Source organism: Phodopus roborovskii, unplaced genomic scaffold (assembly GCF_943737965.1).
Source record: "Phodopus roborovskii unplaced genomic scaffold, PHOROB, whole genome shotgun sequence".
NCBI classification, from domain to species: domain Eukaryota; kingdom Metazoa; phylum Chordata; class Mammalia; order Rodentia; family Cricetidae; genus Phodopus; species Phodopus roborovskii.
The window spans coordinates 4,189,395-4,206,386 of record NW_026126484.1 but is presented as its reverse complement, the minus strand read 5'-3'; the positions used below and the strand labels follow the sequence as shown (position 1 = coordinate 4,206,386).

Below are 16,992 nucleotides of genomic sequence, written 5' to 3'. Positions count from 1 at the left end.
CTGAGGGAGAAGGGGTAGACACTTAACTTGACAAAATTATAAAATTCACCTTGAAGAAATTGTATCAGATCATCATCCAAACAATGTTGAAACACACACTTTGTCATACAAAAAAATTAATATGCCCTGTCCATCCTCACAGAAAGACAGAACAGTGTAATAAAATACACACCAGAAGACAAATTACAAATGTTAACCCAATAGTTATGGAAACAGCAATTTCAATTTTAAGAAAGTAAAAAAATGATAGAAAAAACCCATTTAGATAAAATCATAACCCACAGAGAGAAGCAATTACATCAAAAACAAACTAATGAAGATATAACTAACAAAGTCAACTAAATGATGATTTGGGAAGATAATATAGAGCCAGTGAGGGAAATGACAGCTGGGAAAATACTGTCTGCAATGTAACACAAGGTAAGCATCCTTAATATAAGGGTCTTACAAATTAGTACAAAAGAAACTCATCGCACAGAACAAGATGAGAAATAAAATAGATGATCAGGTGGACACAGTGGTGTAGCACTTTGGAAGTAGGAAAAAGATCAGAAGTTCAAAATCATCTCCAGCTCTGTATTAGGTTCAAGTAGAGCATCCAATATTCAAAAGAACATTAGTGTCCAAAGCAACAGTAAATATAGTTAATCTCACTACTACTTCATTTTAACAAAAAGCTTTCAAAAATAGTATACAGTATTAACAAAATAAATACTTAGAAGATATGTTTAATTTCTAATTTCACAGCTCACAGAGTAAGCTATTAGCCTATATGTAGCTATACAGCACTTGTAGCTAGTCCAAGTTTTTAATTATAAAATATGCACCAGATTTCTATTAGTTAATGTAAAATATCTCAATTTCTTTGGACTATGCTACACGACTAGGTATGATATATAGGCATCCCACACACAGAGAAGAATTCAAATGCAAGTTCAAACTGGTTTATATAGCAGGACTTTGTCTCAGAAAAGCTGCAAATAATTAATGATAATGGCTAATGAGCTAAAGATATGGCTCAGTGATTAAAAGTCCTTGTTGTTCTTGCATAAGACCTGAATTCAATTCCTAGAACCCACTATCAAGAGGCTCTCAACTGTCTATAAATTTAGTGGCTTCCATGAGCAACACACACACACACACACACACACACACACACACACACACACATCCTGTAATAATAGCAATAATAATATATGCCAAATTAATTATACACTGAAATAACTTAGCAAACTCTGAATTAAAAATTATTAAAATTAGCCAGGTGGCAGCAGAGCACGCCTTTAATCCTAGCACTCAGGAGGCAAACGGTTCTCTGTGAGATCAAGGCCAGCCTGGCCTACAGATTAAATGCAGCCTAGTCTATAAAGTGAATCTCCAGACAGCCAGGGCTGCTCAGAGAAACCCTGTCTCAAAAAACAAACAAAAAAAAATATTAATATTGATTTAATTTCATTTCTTTCATTCTGAAACACGATCACTAGATGACATTTGATTTTGAAGTAAAAAGCTTCCTGTTGTATTTCTGTCAAGTAGGAATAAATGAGAGGAGTGAGAACTGGAGTAAGACAAACAATATTCTGCTATCAGGAACCATAAAATTGAATGAGAAATCAATAGAAACAGTAAAAATTCAGGAAAATGGTGTAACATATAAGCCATTAAAATTGGCTATTAGTTATAAGATAAGATAGAACCCATTAATAATAGCTAATTAAATTTTTTTAAATTCCTAAATGTGCAAAAATTTTAAAACTCCTTTGAGACAGTAAAGCACACAGACAAGAGTGTACAAAGAAATAAAAATGCCAATCTTCCCAAATTAATTTATAAATTATACAAAAGCCCAATTTCTAAAATTATTAGTATTGTGCTTTAAGTAATAAAATGGCCCATAGGCTCATGTACTTGAACATCTGATACCAAGTTACCAGACTGGGAATCTTTGGGAGGTGGAATTTTGTTGGAACAAGAACAATAAAGGAAGGCTTTGAGGTTTATAGCTTGGCCTTACCTCTGGATGACATGTCATCACTCTGCTTCCTGGCTGCCATGCATGCTTTTCCTGCCATGTTGGGCCAAATTCCCTCATGAACTGTAAGCCAAAATAAATTCTTTTTTCCCTAACTTCCTTTTGGTCAGGGTATTTTATCACAGCAAGAAAAGCAACAAATATAGTCAGTTTAAAAAAAAAAAAAAATCCCCTACAATGTAGATCATACCAAAAAACAAAACAAAACAAAAAAATCATCTGAAAGAAAAAAGATATATAAGCAATAAATAGCTCTACATCCTACTTATGCAATTTCAATTGTAATGTAAATTATTTCTGTAATTAATAAGTATGATTCAGGAAATCCAAAAATAGATTCCAAGTACACGGTGAACTTTTACTGTAGACTGTTGACAGCTCAGATGACAGGCAAGCATGAGGACCTGATTCCAGATCCCCAGCACCCATGTAAACCCAGGCAATAAAGCATATGACTGTAATACCAGTGTTGGGAAGATGGATCCCTATAGTTCACTGGCCAGCCAGACTAGCTGAATATAATGAGAAATCCTTTCTCAAAATAGTGAGAGCGAGAGAGCGAGAGAGAGAGAGAGAGAGAGAGAGAGAGAGAGCTGATAGTGACCTCTGGCTTCCACATGCACTTAACACGGGTACCTACCTACACCCCACATATACCCATGTACCTATCTCACAGAGAGACAGAAAAGAGAGGGAGATAATGAGACAATATAAAAAGATTATTTCACTCAGCAGGATAGTCTTCTTAGGAAATAGTGGTAGGATAACTGAATAGCCCAGATAAGCCAGGTGATAATAGCTTACACTTTTAAAGACCTATGAACCCCAGTAATCATGTATTATTTAGGACTTAAAAGAAAATTTATAAGGCATATTAAAACAGTCTCAGGAAACACAATAAGCACCAGCATCAAAAGTAAACAGAACTATCTGATCGGGAACTTTATAAGCTAAGTTGAACATGTTAGGGGAATATATATCAGATGAAGAAAAGTCCAATTTCCAAAATATTCAGAGTTCTTAAAACTTTACTATGAGACTGAGCATGGTGGTGATGTCTGTAATCTCAACTACTCAGAAAGATGATTAAGAAGGCTCCAAAGATCCTCCCATAAACAAAAATCATACCCAAAGTTTGGATTTGGGGATGGCGCAACGGCAGGACAAGACCGGCAGTGGGAGGAAAAACCAAACTCCTTACAGATGGCGCCCAACGTGGGGCAAAAATGGGTTATTAATTAAGGCAGAGCTAGCCGATAAGAAACAAGTAACCAAGCCAACAGCATTGTATCAAATAGAGTCTCTGTGTGTTATCTGGGGCTGGCGCAGCGGCGGGACAAGACCGGCAGTGGGAGGAAAAACCAAACTCCTTACAGTTTGGTGCCTAAACTCTCAGAGTACAATGAACTTACAGGCTACACAAGCTCAGAGACTGAAGATCAAACAGGAAGTAACCATCACAGACACTAAAATAAAACACTGATAAATAAAACAACTTTCCATTAAATTTTAAATAATTATTAAAATGGCTGCTAATTTCCACCTGTTCTAGAAACAGACTACCCCAAAAGAGAAAAACGGCATTAGCAGACTTTGAGCTATAATGTATTAAGAAAGGCCCTAAAGAGAAAACTCTGTACTTCAGAAAACCAGACTTTCCCAATAAACATGAATACCTGTCTTCAAACTCAGAGGGAATGAAGACGTTATAGCAGAACTTAGTTTTATTTTGGGCACAATCAAGCATTGAACCTAGGATGTCAGGCTGAAAACAGCCTTATGTCATTAATCAACCAAGCTTAAACTGCCTCCCCTTTGAACATTTTATATTAGATAAGAAATTCCCATATAATTTTAAGTTACTTTAGTTGGTTTTCTGACACTCTGCCCAAATCATCCTGTTATAGTGTGGTGTTAACTTTATTAACTATAATACCCAGTTGGTTCTTTGAATTCAGCCCAAGTGTAATTAAGTCATTTTAAAGACACAGACTGAAGACTCCAAGTCTAAAATTCTGCAATCCCAAATCTAAAGCTTTGGTCACTAACATGACACCACAAGTAGAAAATGTTACCTCACCTCCTAAGATGTGTCTCAAATCAAAACAGAAACACAGAAAATATAAATTACCTCAAGGATAGTATATACATTAAAATGTATCTCACATCACAGAAAATTCTACCTTGAATTGGTCCCATCAAATATTCCAAGATTTTAAAAATCTGAAAATTAAATCACATCTGGTACCAAGCATTTCAGATAAAGGATAGTCAACTTCTCTTGAGAAGAAGCTACCTCCACAATAAAGATTAAAAGATAGACATGGTGGCATAGGCCTTTAACACAAGAGCTTAAGAGGCAGAAACAGGTTGATCTCTGTGAGTTCCAGGATAGCCAAAGCTACATGATGAGACCCTATATCAAAAATTAAAAGGGAAGGGAGGGAGGGAAATAAGGAGAGAGGGAAGGAGGGGAGATATCTTGAAAAGTCATAAGGAATCACAGTATTAACTATTACTTATAATACATGTAAGTTGGCATATAAATACACATATATAGTTTAAATGAAATTTTCCCATCTAGACTGAAAAGAACCACAGACCCCTAACAAAACTTCCCAATGCCAGGCATGAGCAGCCCTCTTCTGAGGTCATCAGAGCTACTAGGACACTCACAAGCAGCTATGTTATCTACAAACCACAACATACCAGCGACACTATAACCCTAAGGGTACAATAATGGCATACACAACCTGGTTGGTAACCAACAGTTCTTTAATCAGACCCAAGACCTGCTCAACAAGAGAAAATTAATGTTGCTAGTGGAAACATAACCAACCACCTGGGGCTAGTGAAGTCATGGGCCTGGGAGAACCCACAACTGTCATTTTCCTAAGCTAGCATAATACCTAACTACATTAGAAAGATTTGTTATGCCCATAAATAAGTCCTCACCCATATGAAGGAAACTTCTTTTTACAAGAGATGGAGACCATTACAAAAAAACACAATCAATGAAAACACAGAGTTTTTGCCTAGTTGCCAGGATACGATTACAACACAACTAAAAACCTAAGGCTAAGGATCACTGTGGAAAGGAGGCAGAGAGACTTAAGAGCCACAGGAATAGTGAGTTTGCTGTGAGACTCTCTCTCATAGAAATATCAGAAGTTATATCCATAAAACTTCATTAATGTGACTGCCTACTCATGAACTGAGCACAACAACAACAGACATGCTAACATGGATGGCAAAAGCCCAGGAGGTCTCAACCTTACACAAAACTACAGGTAACCAAAGAATGCACATCCAAAGAAAAGCACATCAACTGGTTATCCAATACCAAATGTTTTCAGGTCTGAAAAGATGTACAAATAAGTAACATACAGACTAAGCAGGTTATACTTATGTATTTAGGGGTGTGTGTGTGTGTGTACATACATACATACACACACATTTATATATTCAAAATTATAAAACCCAAGAATTTTAAAGAGAGCTAAGAGTTTGAAGGGAGGAAGGAAAAATGATGTGATTATAATGTCAAAAAGAAAAGAAAAAATATTAAGGTATACAAAAGAAAGAGGGAGGGGATAATCTAGTTCCAGAGTGCTTTTGGACTCTGAGGCTGCAAAAGCATATCCTGTCAGAATCTCCATCCTGGTGTCTAGCTCCCAATAATCATGTTACTCAATTCTACAAACTAAATCTATGGAAGATAAATAACCTATTACTTTTGAAGTAATGCTCTCAATAGTAAATTTTATATTTTTAACGAAAAGGTACCTTTACCAGCTTCTGTATGTTCACTGACTAATAAATGGAATGTATTTAGAGATGACAACTTGTTTCCAGAGATATATACTTCTGAGATTGGCAACACTAAAGATAATGAATATATCCTCATCCCCAAAATGTCTTTGTGGTCATAGAATACAGTAACATAAATATTACATTGAATTTTACCTATTCTTTTGTAATTATCAATAGAACATTTTTTTTTCTGAACTTTGACATGTTCTTAATGGCTTTATAGCATTTCCCAGAGGTCGTGTGCCATGATGATGTTCATAACTCCTTTTGCTAGATATATAAATTGCTTGTACTATTTATTATAAGCAATATTATAAAGAACAATCTTTTAACTATAGTCCAAATTAGAACTATAAGTTAAAAAGCACATTTTACTTTTACAGAAAATAATACAACACTGTTTATCATATATTCATTATGTCCGGTGCATCCTATCATGTCCTTAAAAGTTCTTTAAAGGTTATGATAATCTTCTGTTTATAGCATTATATTAGTATTCCTGTCAATGATCAATACACTCAGTATTTTACTCTTTCTTTGGTATTTAGATTATATTCATTCTCAATCCTCCCTCCAAATCATGCTCCCAGATCCAATTCCCATCCTTATACTAAATTCAGGCCTTCTCCTTTGTTTTTAAATAACTGGTTACTAGAATTATCCATATGCATAAGGATACACAGCCATCCATAGGAGCATGGACTGCCTACCATAGGCCACACCACTGAAGAAACCTGACTCTTCCAAGAGCAGCCATTAGCAGCTCCTCAGCTGAGAATAGTCTTATGAGGCCCTTCCCTGTGAATCCTTTTTTCATAAATCCACCTCTCCCAACACTATAATTCCATTCAAATCTGCACCAGTAAGTTTAAAACCTCATATCCATGTATATATGAAAATAACTATAATGTTTTTAAAGAAAAAGTGGAAAAGTCCTCTACATACCAGAAATTAAAACAGTATAGAAGGCTATAACAATAAAAAGGACAGTAGTGAGAAATGCAATAGAAGGGGGTCAGTGAAAAAGGAAAACCTAGGAAACTATTGTCTTCTACAGAGCAATGATGTCAGAACAATGTGAAATAAAAACAATTTAAGTATCAAAATGTTTCTTTATAACTATTATTAGAAAAAATACAAAAACAAAAGAAACACAAACAAAACACTCTACATACTTGTCAGGCAACAGGTGTAGGGTGAGTGGTAGAATGCTTGCCTAAGCAAGCTGACCTGACCTCTAGCATAAGTGAGTATGGTGACTCACTGATGTCCAGCTGCAATTCTAGCTACCAGTCAGGGGGCAGGAGCAGCACCATCAGAATCTCAAGGCTGTCATTTTAAGTAATGCAGTATGTTGGGGTGGGGGAATCTTGTTAATGTCCCAAAGATGGGGGTCTTTGCCACCAACCCCCACCCAAAAAAAAAAACTGATAAAAAAAAAAGAGAGGAAATGAAAGTTAAGAATAAGCAAATAAGAAACAACAACGGGGGTAAAAATAACAATGGCACACAAATCCTTTCTTAGTTTGTTCCCTATTGCTATGATAAAGACCGTGACCAAAAGATTCTTGGGGATGAAGGAGTATTTGATTACAAGTTTCAGTCCATCACCAGGGGAAGCCAAGGAAGGAATTCAAGGCAGGAACTGAGCAGAAACCACAGAAAAGTAATGCTTACTAACTTGCTCCTCGTGGCTTGCTCAGTCTGCATTCTTTTTCTTCTTTCTTTGTTCTTTCCTTCCATTCTTTTCTTTCTTCATTCCTTCCTTTTTCTTTTTTGGCTTTTCAAGACAGGGTTTCTCTTGTATAGCTATGGCTATCCTGGAACTCACTTTATAGACCATGCTGGCCTCAAACGCAGAGATCTGCCTGCCTCTACTTCCAAAGTGCTAGAATTAATGTGTGTGACACCATACCTGGCTCAGTCAGCTTTCTTACAGAACTCAGGACCAAGGATAATACTGCCCACAGTGGGCTAGGCCCTCATGCATTAATTTAATGAAGAAAATGCCCCCACAGACATGTGTACAGGTCATTTGATGGAGTGATTTTCTCTCTTAAGATTCTTTATAGGAGATCCTAGATTGTGTCAAGCTGATAAGAAAAGTGGGGGGGGGGGGTGAGGACTAACCAGCACAATCTCTAAGAAGTAAATGACCCAGCAATCTGAAGAAATACAAAGAGGATACTAGTTCACTCAGCCAGTAAAACAATCCTAGCCCTTGGGGATTAAAAGGGAGGGTCCCCCAGAGCAAGCTGGCAATCTAAATAAGCCAAATGGGTGAATCGGGGCTTAAGTGAGAAATTGAACCTCTACATATAGGTAAATATATATGGAAGACACCATTGGCAACCTGAGGAGTCTACCTACATGAGCAAACATGTTAGACATGCACCCACAACACACATACACAACACACATGCTTCCTATCACATACACAACACATGAAAAAAATGTTATAAAAAGGGCAAAAGCATGAAAGTATATATAATCTCAAAATAGGATAAAGTTTCTTAGTAAATGGACAGAGACAAAAATCAACAATAAACTGCACTTCGGTAAACTAAGTACAAATTTTGATGAGAAATAAAAATTCAGATCAGCTTTTTTGCAATGTGATCGGATTTTAATCATTAATATGAAAAGAGCTAGATAAATCATTTAACCAATTAATTCTAATTAAAATCCCAAATACACATTTATAGTGTTTTTTTTTAAGCAAAGCACTTAACAGTCTAAATATACGTATGTGAAAAGCCCTAACAGATACATCGAAATTATAGCACTATAGAATATTGTCTCTTTTTAATGGCTGTACAAGATACATAAACATAATCTGTTTTAGAAGATACTATACTTTGTTCTTAATCACAAAAAAGTAAATAAGCAACATATATATTTGTTAGATACAGTGTCTAGAAGAAAAGCAAAACCGGGAAGTCCCTTGTCTCTTCACTAGAAAGCATATTATTTGCATTGACTGCAAATGTATACACCCCCCAATAATCATTTATGCCTACAGTGCTATACTGTTTATGATTTACTAAAGCCACTGGAGATCAAAATAGCGAAGCAGCTACACTAGTTAACTATAGAAGCTAGGCAGTGATGGTACATCACTCAGACTCAGAATTAAGAGGTAGATATCTGAGTCCAAGACCACCCTGGGCTAACTGAGAGTTAATCAGGGCTCACGCCTTTAAACTCTGGATTTGAGAGAAAGGTAGAGAGGCACTCAGTCTGAGAGTTAGTCTCTAGCCATGTTGAGGAAAGCATAGCACTCTGAATGCTAAGTGTGTGTGCATGTGCACATGTGCCTGATGGGAGATGCTCTTCTGTATGGTGTGTGTGTGTGTGTGTGTGTGTGTGTGTGTGTGTGTGTGTGTGTGTGCGCGCGCGCGCGCCTGGTGGGAGATGCCCTTCTGTATGCTATACATGTATGTTTCTCTTACTGGTTGATAAATAGAGCTGTTTCGGCTAATGGACAGGCAGGATATACACAGGCAAGAAGTATAGACAGGGCTACCAGACTAGAAGAATTCTGGGAGGAAGAACACATAAAGGGAGCCTCGAGAAGACTCCATACAGCTGCTGAAGAAGAAAAAAGCATGGGTATCAGTAAGCCAACACCACATGGAGATACATGGATTAATAAAAATGGGTTAATAATTAATAGAGAGCTAGACAATAAGCCTGAACCATAGGCCAAACAGTTAATTAATATAGGCCTCAGTGTATTTATTTGGAACTAAACAGCTGTGGGACGGGGCAGAACAGAAACTTCTATCACCATGTGCCTGTATGTGTGCATGAGGAGATCAGAGGATGTATTGGTGTCTTCCTCCACTACTTTCCATCTTATGACCTTGAGACAAGAGCTTTCATTAAACCTGAAACGCCATATTTCTGATAGCTTGGCTAGCTGGCAAATAAGCTCACAGATCTGTGCGAATGTTTAGCAAAGAACTCAAGTCTAAATATATCTGTGTGAAAAGCATTATCCAAACTGTTACTCAAAGTTACATACACAGCAAGATTCCAACCCAAATGAGTGGTTTCTCCAGCCCCTAAAAGGTACATTTTTACAAATTAACTTCTGATTCACTAGCTAAATTAAACCTCTAATAACTATATAATAAGTTGTACTACAGTTTTAAAACTTTTCACTTCTTCAAATATAGATCCTTGGGCTGGAGAGATGGCTCAGCCATTAAAAGAGGCTAGACTCACAACCAAATACAGATCCTTTCTTCCTAATAATATATATATATAAAAAAAAAAAAAAGCAATTGCTTCTATTAGTGATCCATTCTGTTCTTAATAAGTGGTCTCCTTTTAAGAATGGGGGGGAAAAAACAGAGGGAGATGAGAAAAAATGTCTTCCTAATAAGGTTACAACACTAATAAATTAAGTCACAAATCAGAGACATTTTATAACTAAAGTCAAGCCAATAAGTATCTTCCTTTCAATTGTGCATTCAGAAGTAGGGTTAAGATGGGAAAGCATGTCAAATGTCAAGTTAATAAGAAATACGGGCTTTACAAACAACCATAATTTTAAGATATAACAGTTAAGATGATTCTGATCTCTATACGACATACAGAATAATTTAAGAAAAGGGTAATTTATACAAAATAATTACCATGTGATCTATCAAATATTTAAAATTGTACATCTCCGAACAGTAAGACTGTGTATGTACAACCAGTTAAGAAACTACATACAATTTTCAACTGTAAGCTGTGATGACTGACGTTTTTTTATTGTCAAAGTGATATAGCACAGAATCAACAGGAAGAGAAAAACCTTCAATTAAGGAACTGCCTTGACCACAATGGCCTTTGGGAATGTAAATGTAAGTGGAGCACTGACTTTATTTCTGATAGCTATAGGTGGGCCCAAACTACTGTGGCAATACCTGGACTGTATGAGATAACTAGTTAAACAAGAGCTATCAAGTAAGGCAGCAATCATCATTCCTCTCCATGATTTCTACTAGGAGTTCCTACATGGACTTTCCTCAGTGATAGAATATGACCTGGAAATATAAACCAAACAAACCCCTCAAGGCCCCAGTTACTTCTGGACAGAGTATTTTATAACAGCAACCGAAAAGAAAAGACACAGACAAACTAATTTACATCTGTTTTATATTAGATTGAATATATGCCCTAAGACAACTACTTTTAATAAAAGTCAAGCTTTTCTTAGTAGTATTTTTTTTTAATTAAAAGCAACCATATATCTACTTTCTGAAAGTAATTTCAAGAAAGCTGTTTCCACACTTTGCAATACAGTGTGCAATACATGCCTGCCAAAGGGTGCCTGTGGGAGGCTGAGGTGATATCTCAAAGGGTAAGCATGAGGGCATATGTTCAAAACCATAGGACACATATCCAAAATTGAGAATGGTCACATACATCTATAACCCCAGCTCTATGTAAAGGTGGAGGCAGAAAGATCAGCAGGGCTCCCTGGCCACTAGTAGAACTCCAGGTTCAGTGATAAGCCCTGTTCTCAGGGGAATAAAGCAAACAGTGACAGAGCAGGAAACCTGGTATCTCCTCTGGCATCAGCATGCATAAACACATATAACCCGCACATCTTTATATTTTTTCCTGTGAATTCACAGAATTCATAATGTAAAAACACAATATACTCTAATATTCTTTCTCAATCAGTAAAAAGCATAAATAGTAAATACATATTCAAGCTCAAAAAAAGTATTACTATTCAGTACTTGGTTGTAATACTGGTAAATACATTTGACTTAATGTAACTCTTTAACTCCACTACATTTTAAAAACTTGACATCTGAGAACATTTTTATTTACCCAATACTCAATTGATCATTATCTAGTAATAAAATCTTCAAGTTGGAAATATCATGAATTCAAAATCTTGAAATTTGCATACATACCTTTATCCTTCTTAAAATCCAAAGCATCTTCTTTATCAGTCACAATTTCCTTCATATTGATGATACTCTGGTGGGTGAGTTGCCGAAGAATTTTAATTTCTCTAATTGCTGTAATTGGGAAGCCCTCCTTTTCATTATCCAGGCGTACTTTTTTTAAGGCTACCATTTCTCCTATTAGACAGTTAAATAAAATCAGGTTACTGGATAGCAAAAGATGACATTTTTCTTAAATACTTTTCTTATAATTTCCATTCCTACATTTTAAAATTATATTTTAATTTCCAACATAACAAATAATATTTGTAGTTCAAGAAATTAACCTCTCAAGGAAATTATGGGCCATTACACTACATTTTACACTATACAATTGGTTAGGATAAGGTTGGTCTGGATTTGTTTTATAATCTCTATTGATACAGAAAAAGATGGTGAAGAGTGGGTTTATTACCATTCTTTTCTGTGGGGGGGGGAAGGGTCAATATATCCAGGATATTCATTCATTCACTCATTCATATTAATATATATCCATACTCTCCCTTACCTCTCTGAAAAGGAAATTTACAAACATTTTTTGCCTATATTCAACAATTTATCTAGTCATGATAATGGAATTCAAACTGTCTCAAAAATATGTTTTCCCTCATTATACTATATAACCACATAATTTAAGTATGTGTGTTTTGTATCAGACATCATGCAATTAATGAGACACACATACACATACAAACACAAAGTTATTACAAGTTACGCTTAGGTCAAGAAATGCTTTTAGATTTTGGAGGTTTATGTTAAGATTTTATTTATTATCTAATAAAGTTTGCCTGATGATCAGAATGGAAAGCTAACCATAGCCATATAGGCCAGGCATTGATGGTACACACCTTTAATCCCAGCAGCCAACTAGCTTTAGAAGCTGGGCAGCAGTGGTGTACGCCTTTAATCCCAACACTAGAGAGTATCAAGTAAGGAAGAGCCAGGAGCTCAAGGTCTCAGTCAGCATTCAGCTTGCAGTCATGCTGAGGACAGGATCACCCCTTCAGATGAGCCTTGGTAGAGCTAAAAACTATTTAGTGACTTGGCTGCTTTGCTTTTCTGATCTTCAACTTGAACCCCACTACAGGTTTAGGGTGTTTTGTGGGCTGAGCATCAATCAACATAAGAAAAACATCACCATAATAAAGGAATTTTCATTCCACTACTTTGGCGGGAGGAAAAAAGGGAACAATGTTACAAATTCTCTAAGAAAACAAATTATGCTCTTAATCATTAAAATTTACTTTTTATTTTTATGACTTTTTCCTATAATATAGTGTTTTAAATCACTAAAGCTTCTAAAAAGTTATAATTTAATCTTATTGATAATACAGTATCATAGATACCAATGGTTATATCCTATGTTCTAACTACCTTCCCTAGTTTCTAACTATAAGGTGGTCTTCCATATACTAAATGGCCTCAAACAGCTGTCAATTTTAATCTTGTTCATGTTAAAAAGGAACTTACATTTTAAAAATGTCAGTTCTGTTGGGCGATGGTGGCACACACCTTTAATCCCAGCTCTTGGGAGACAGAGGCAGGTGGGTGGACCTCTAAGATTGAGGTCAGCCTGAGCTACACAAAGAAATCCTGTCCACCACCCCCAAAGCTGGCTCTACTACATATTATTTAGTAAAATGTCTTAACTTCTAACACAACTACTTTTTTTTCTCTGGAGGAATCTTTCAAAACACCACACACACACACACACACACACACACACACACACAGATTCTTGATTAATCTCTGAAAAATTAATGTTCTGAAAAACATTTAAGCTTCTGAATCTGGTCCAAAGGATAATTTCTATAGGAGAAAAAGTTGTTCAAAAAAAAAAAAAGTATTATTTGATTCTTAATATAAAATAACTTACTCCTAAGGGCAAGCATGAGGGAACATGCCTGTAACCCCAGGCCTCAAGAAGTTAAGGCAGGTGAGTCACAAGTTACAAGCAACATGGACTACATACTCAAAACAAAAAAAAAAAAAAAAAAAAAAAAAAAAAAAAAAAAGAAGGAAAGGAAGAAAAGCAAACTCATAATACTTTTGTCTACGTACAAAGAGTTTAATTACTACTCACCACAAAAGGAACACATAGATAAATCCCACTATGCATCATGGGGCAAATACTGAAGGAACAATTTTAAGATTGTTGTGTGCCCATATGTACTGACATTGGTATAAGTATACAGAAAGTGCATATATAGAATAAAATTAAGACTAAACAACAGCAGGAAAAATTCTTTACTTCTTTGGAAATCCTTAAAACTATACATTAGAAGAAAAAAACAGAAAGTAAGCAAGCACATTCCACCCCAAAATTAACATTCTTACCAGTGTCTTTGTCCCTGGCTTTGTAAACTTGTCCGTAAGTACCTTCTCCAATAATACCGATGATATCAAATTTATCCACGCAGCGTTTTCCCCAGTCAATATCTTTTTCTTTGATTTCACCATAGCGAGGCCCACATATTCTATTAAATATAGTTCTGAAGTTTTTATAGACAATCAAGCAAACTAAATGAACTGTTTAATAATTCAAAATCGATCCCACCCAATCTTAAATCTGTTACTTCACCCAATTCTTGTATATTTGTGAACATTTATGTAAAACAAGTTATTACTAGTTATTATAAATTTTCACTTAAAAACCTCTAATTTCTACACACTGACTCTTCTGTAGATTAAAGTTTATAAAAGAGAAAAAGGAAGCAACGGTGCTTCTTTAAAGGCTGTTAGAAATGTAGCTTTTCAATAAGTGGGTAAAACCAACATTACTTACTAGAAAGAATCAAGATTCTCTACCTAGCCTAAATAATGTTTTTTTTTTATTTAATGATTCTCTCTCCTCCATAAATATATGTGTATACGTGTACATATAGAGAGAAGGGCATGTATGTGTGTATACACACTCAAAGTTCAAGGCAACAAACATTAACAAAATAAAATGACTAAGTTACGTAAAAATTGAAACTCATAGAAGAATAAAAAAAAAAAAAATCACCATAAAAGCATTGAAGATTATTTTTTCACTCAAACAAGTATAGAAAGTGTTAATCCAAGTAAAATCAAGACTTGGAATTCCATAGTTGGGTAGAGTACTAGAACTGACAACAGTCAAATTCTAAAAAAAAAAAAAAAATGTTATTTTGTAGTGTTTACACTATAGCAGGCCTACCAAAGAAATTCAAGAATTGTAGCAAAAGGATTCAACCAGAGATTAATGCCTTTTACTCATAACAGAAAATGACCTTATACTTTTAAATTAAGTATTGCCTAAACAACAATATTAAATCAAATCTATCCCCAAAGTTTAAAAGCAGCAGTGTTTTTATTCTTTAGCTTCAAGGAAAAAAACTCTATCAGGCATTTAACATAAAACTACATCAGCTCTATTTTGAAAACTTCTGTGTCTTAGAAAATTAAGGATATATGCAGTTATATGGGTAATTAAAAGCAAAGGAAACACTGTCCATTACTAATTTTGTTTGATCTCACTGAATGCTGTCTTCCACTTTGCTCAATTCCAGTGTTTTTATGTTAGTGAACTATCTTAACTATAAATACCTTTGACACATACAACACCCCCAAATTAATAAATACAAACTGTAGGAAATTTTCATTTGGTTTTATTAGTCATGGCAAATAGGTACCACTCATGAATTTGTTTCTACAGAACTCAACCAATCTTACATTTATGTTTAAATAAAAATACACGTTTCAGTTTAAATCTTAGTATTTTCTAAGTTTATAATGATGCAGGATAATGCTTCCAGTCAAGTTAAGTGCAGGTAGAAAGAAAGCACATACTTAGGCCTTCTTTTGCTGTGTAACTGTGCTGCTGTTTTCTTCTCCTCTGGACTCTTAGAAAGATCATCTCCTCCTGGTAACTCGGGGGGCAACGGCAAATCAGCAAGTAGACATCGAAGTTTCTTTTCTACTTCTTTTTTAACAGCTTTTACAGAAATATTGCCTCTTAAGCTAAAGAAAAGAAAGGAGGAACCACATAAACCACAAATACGTGATCATATGATTTTTTTTTTAAATGGTCTTAAGACTTAAGTAGTATGCAAAAGTTGCATTTCCTATGTCATATTGCAAGTCCAGCTAAGAACACACTAATTCTTCAATCACTAAGTAAAAACTTTAAGAGGAAAAAAATGACAACAGATTTGAGTAAAAACAATGGAAATCTGTAAAATATAGACTTTAGTTAATGGTACTGATACTGATTAATGGTAATAATGAACGGTAAATAGGAATTCTAGAATATCTTTTTATGTTTCCAAATCTAAGGCTATTTTAATAAAAATAAGGTCTAGAGAGCTGGGAAGATGGCTCCATGGGTAATGGTGCTATGTAGGCAAGCACAAAAACCTCAGTTCAAATCCCAAGGATCTACATAAAGCTGGACATAGCAGCACAAGTCTACAATTCCAGTGTTACTCAAATGAGAGGGGAAGAGGAGACAGGAATCCCAGAAAGTTCACGTGCTGGCTAGCCTGGTGTTCACACTGAAGTGGCCAAACATCAAAGGGAAGTTGCCTAGAACAAACTATAAGGTCAGGACCAACACCCAAGGTTGTCCTCTAACCGCATACCAGGACCATGGCATTCAAAAGCCGCACACAATACACATACAAAAGCACAAATAAAACAACAAAATTTAAACTTAATAAATAGATCTAATTTCCAAAACTGTGAATTAAAACAGAAAATCCAACTTAATATACTTTGCAAGAAACCTCATTAATTTTGTAATTATTTAATTCTGGTAGGGAGACAATACACCCTTTCTTTAAATAAATCAAAAATTCTAAGTGACATACCACTATTCTCTTGCCCATTTACATAATCAATACCAATTAATTCAATATAAACTTTTTAGTGTTAATTTTTCTGAAATATATGACTTTTTAAAAATATTTGTTTATTTTATAATATGTACACCTGCATGCCACAAGAGGGCACCAGATCTCATTACAGATGGTCCTGAACCACCATGTAGTTGCTGGGAATTGAATCAGGACCTCTAGAAAGGCAGCCAGCACTGAGCCACTCTCTCCAGTCCATAACCCTCTAATTTTTTAAGATACCTGTGATCGTTTGATCGATAATGAACCCCATAGGTTCATATTTTGGTCCCTGTTGGTGAAACTATTTGGAACAGAATTAGAGAATACTCATTGT

The 16,992-nt window shown here is 35.3% G+C and overlaps 1 protein-coding gene across 4 annotated transcripts in view; it reads right to left on the bottom strand.

Annotated features, from left to right (window-relative positions):
- Positions 1-16,992, bottom strand: part of Cdk13 (cyclin dependent kinase 13) — an 85,903-nt gene that overhangs the window by 30,983 nt on the left and 37,928 nt on the right. For all 4 annotated transcript variants that reach the window (XM_051194675.1, XM_051194677.1, XM_051194676.1 and 1 more), the window contains exons 3-5: positions 15,613-15,783; positions 14,137-14,276; positions 11,767-11,937 (exon numbers count right to left, since the gene is read on the bottom strand). In XM_051194675.1, coding sequence (XP_051050632.1) covers positions 11,767-11,937; positions 14,137-14,276; positions 15,613-15,783 — 482 coding nt within the window. The remainder of the gene's footprint in view (positions 1-11,766; positions 11,938-14,136; positions 14,277-15,612; positions 15,784-16,992) is intronic.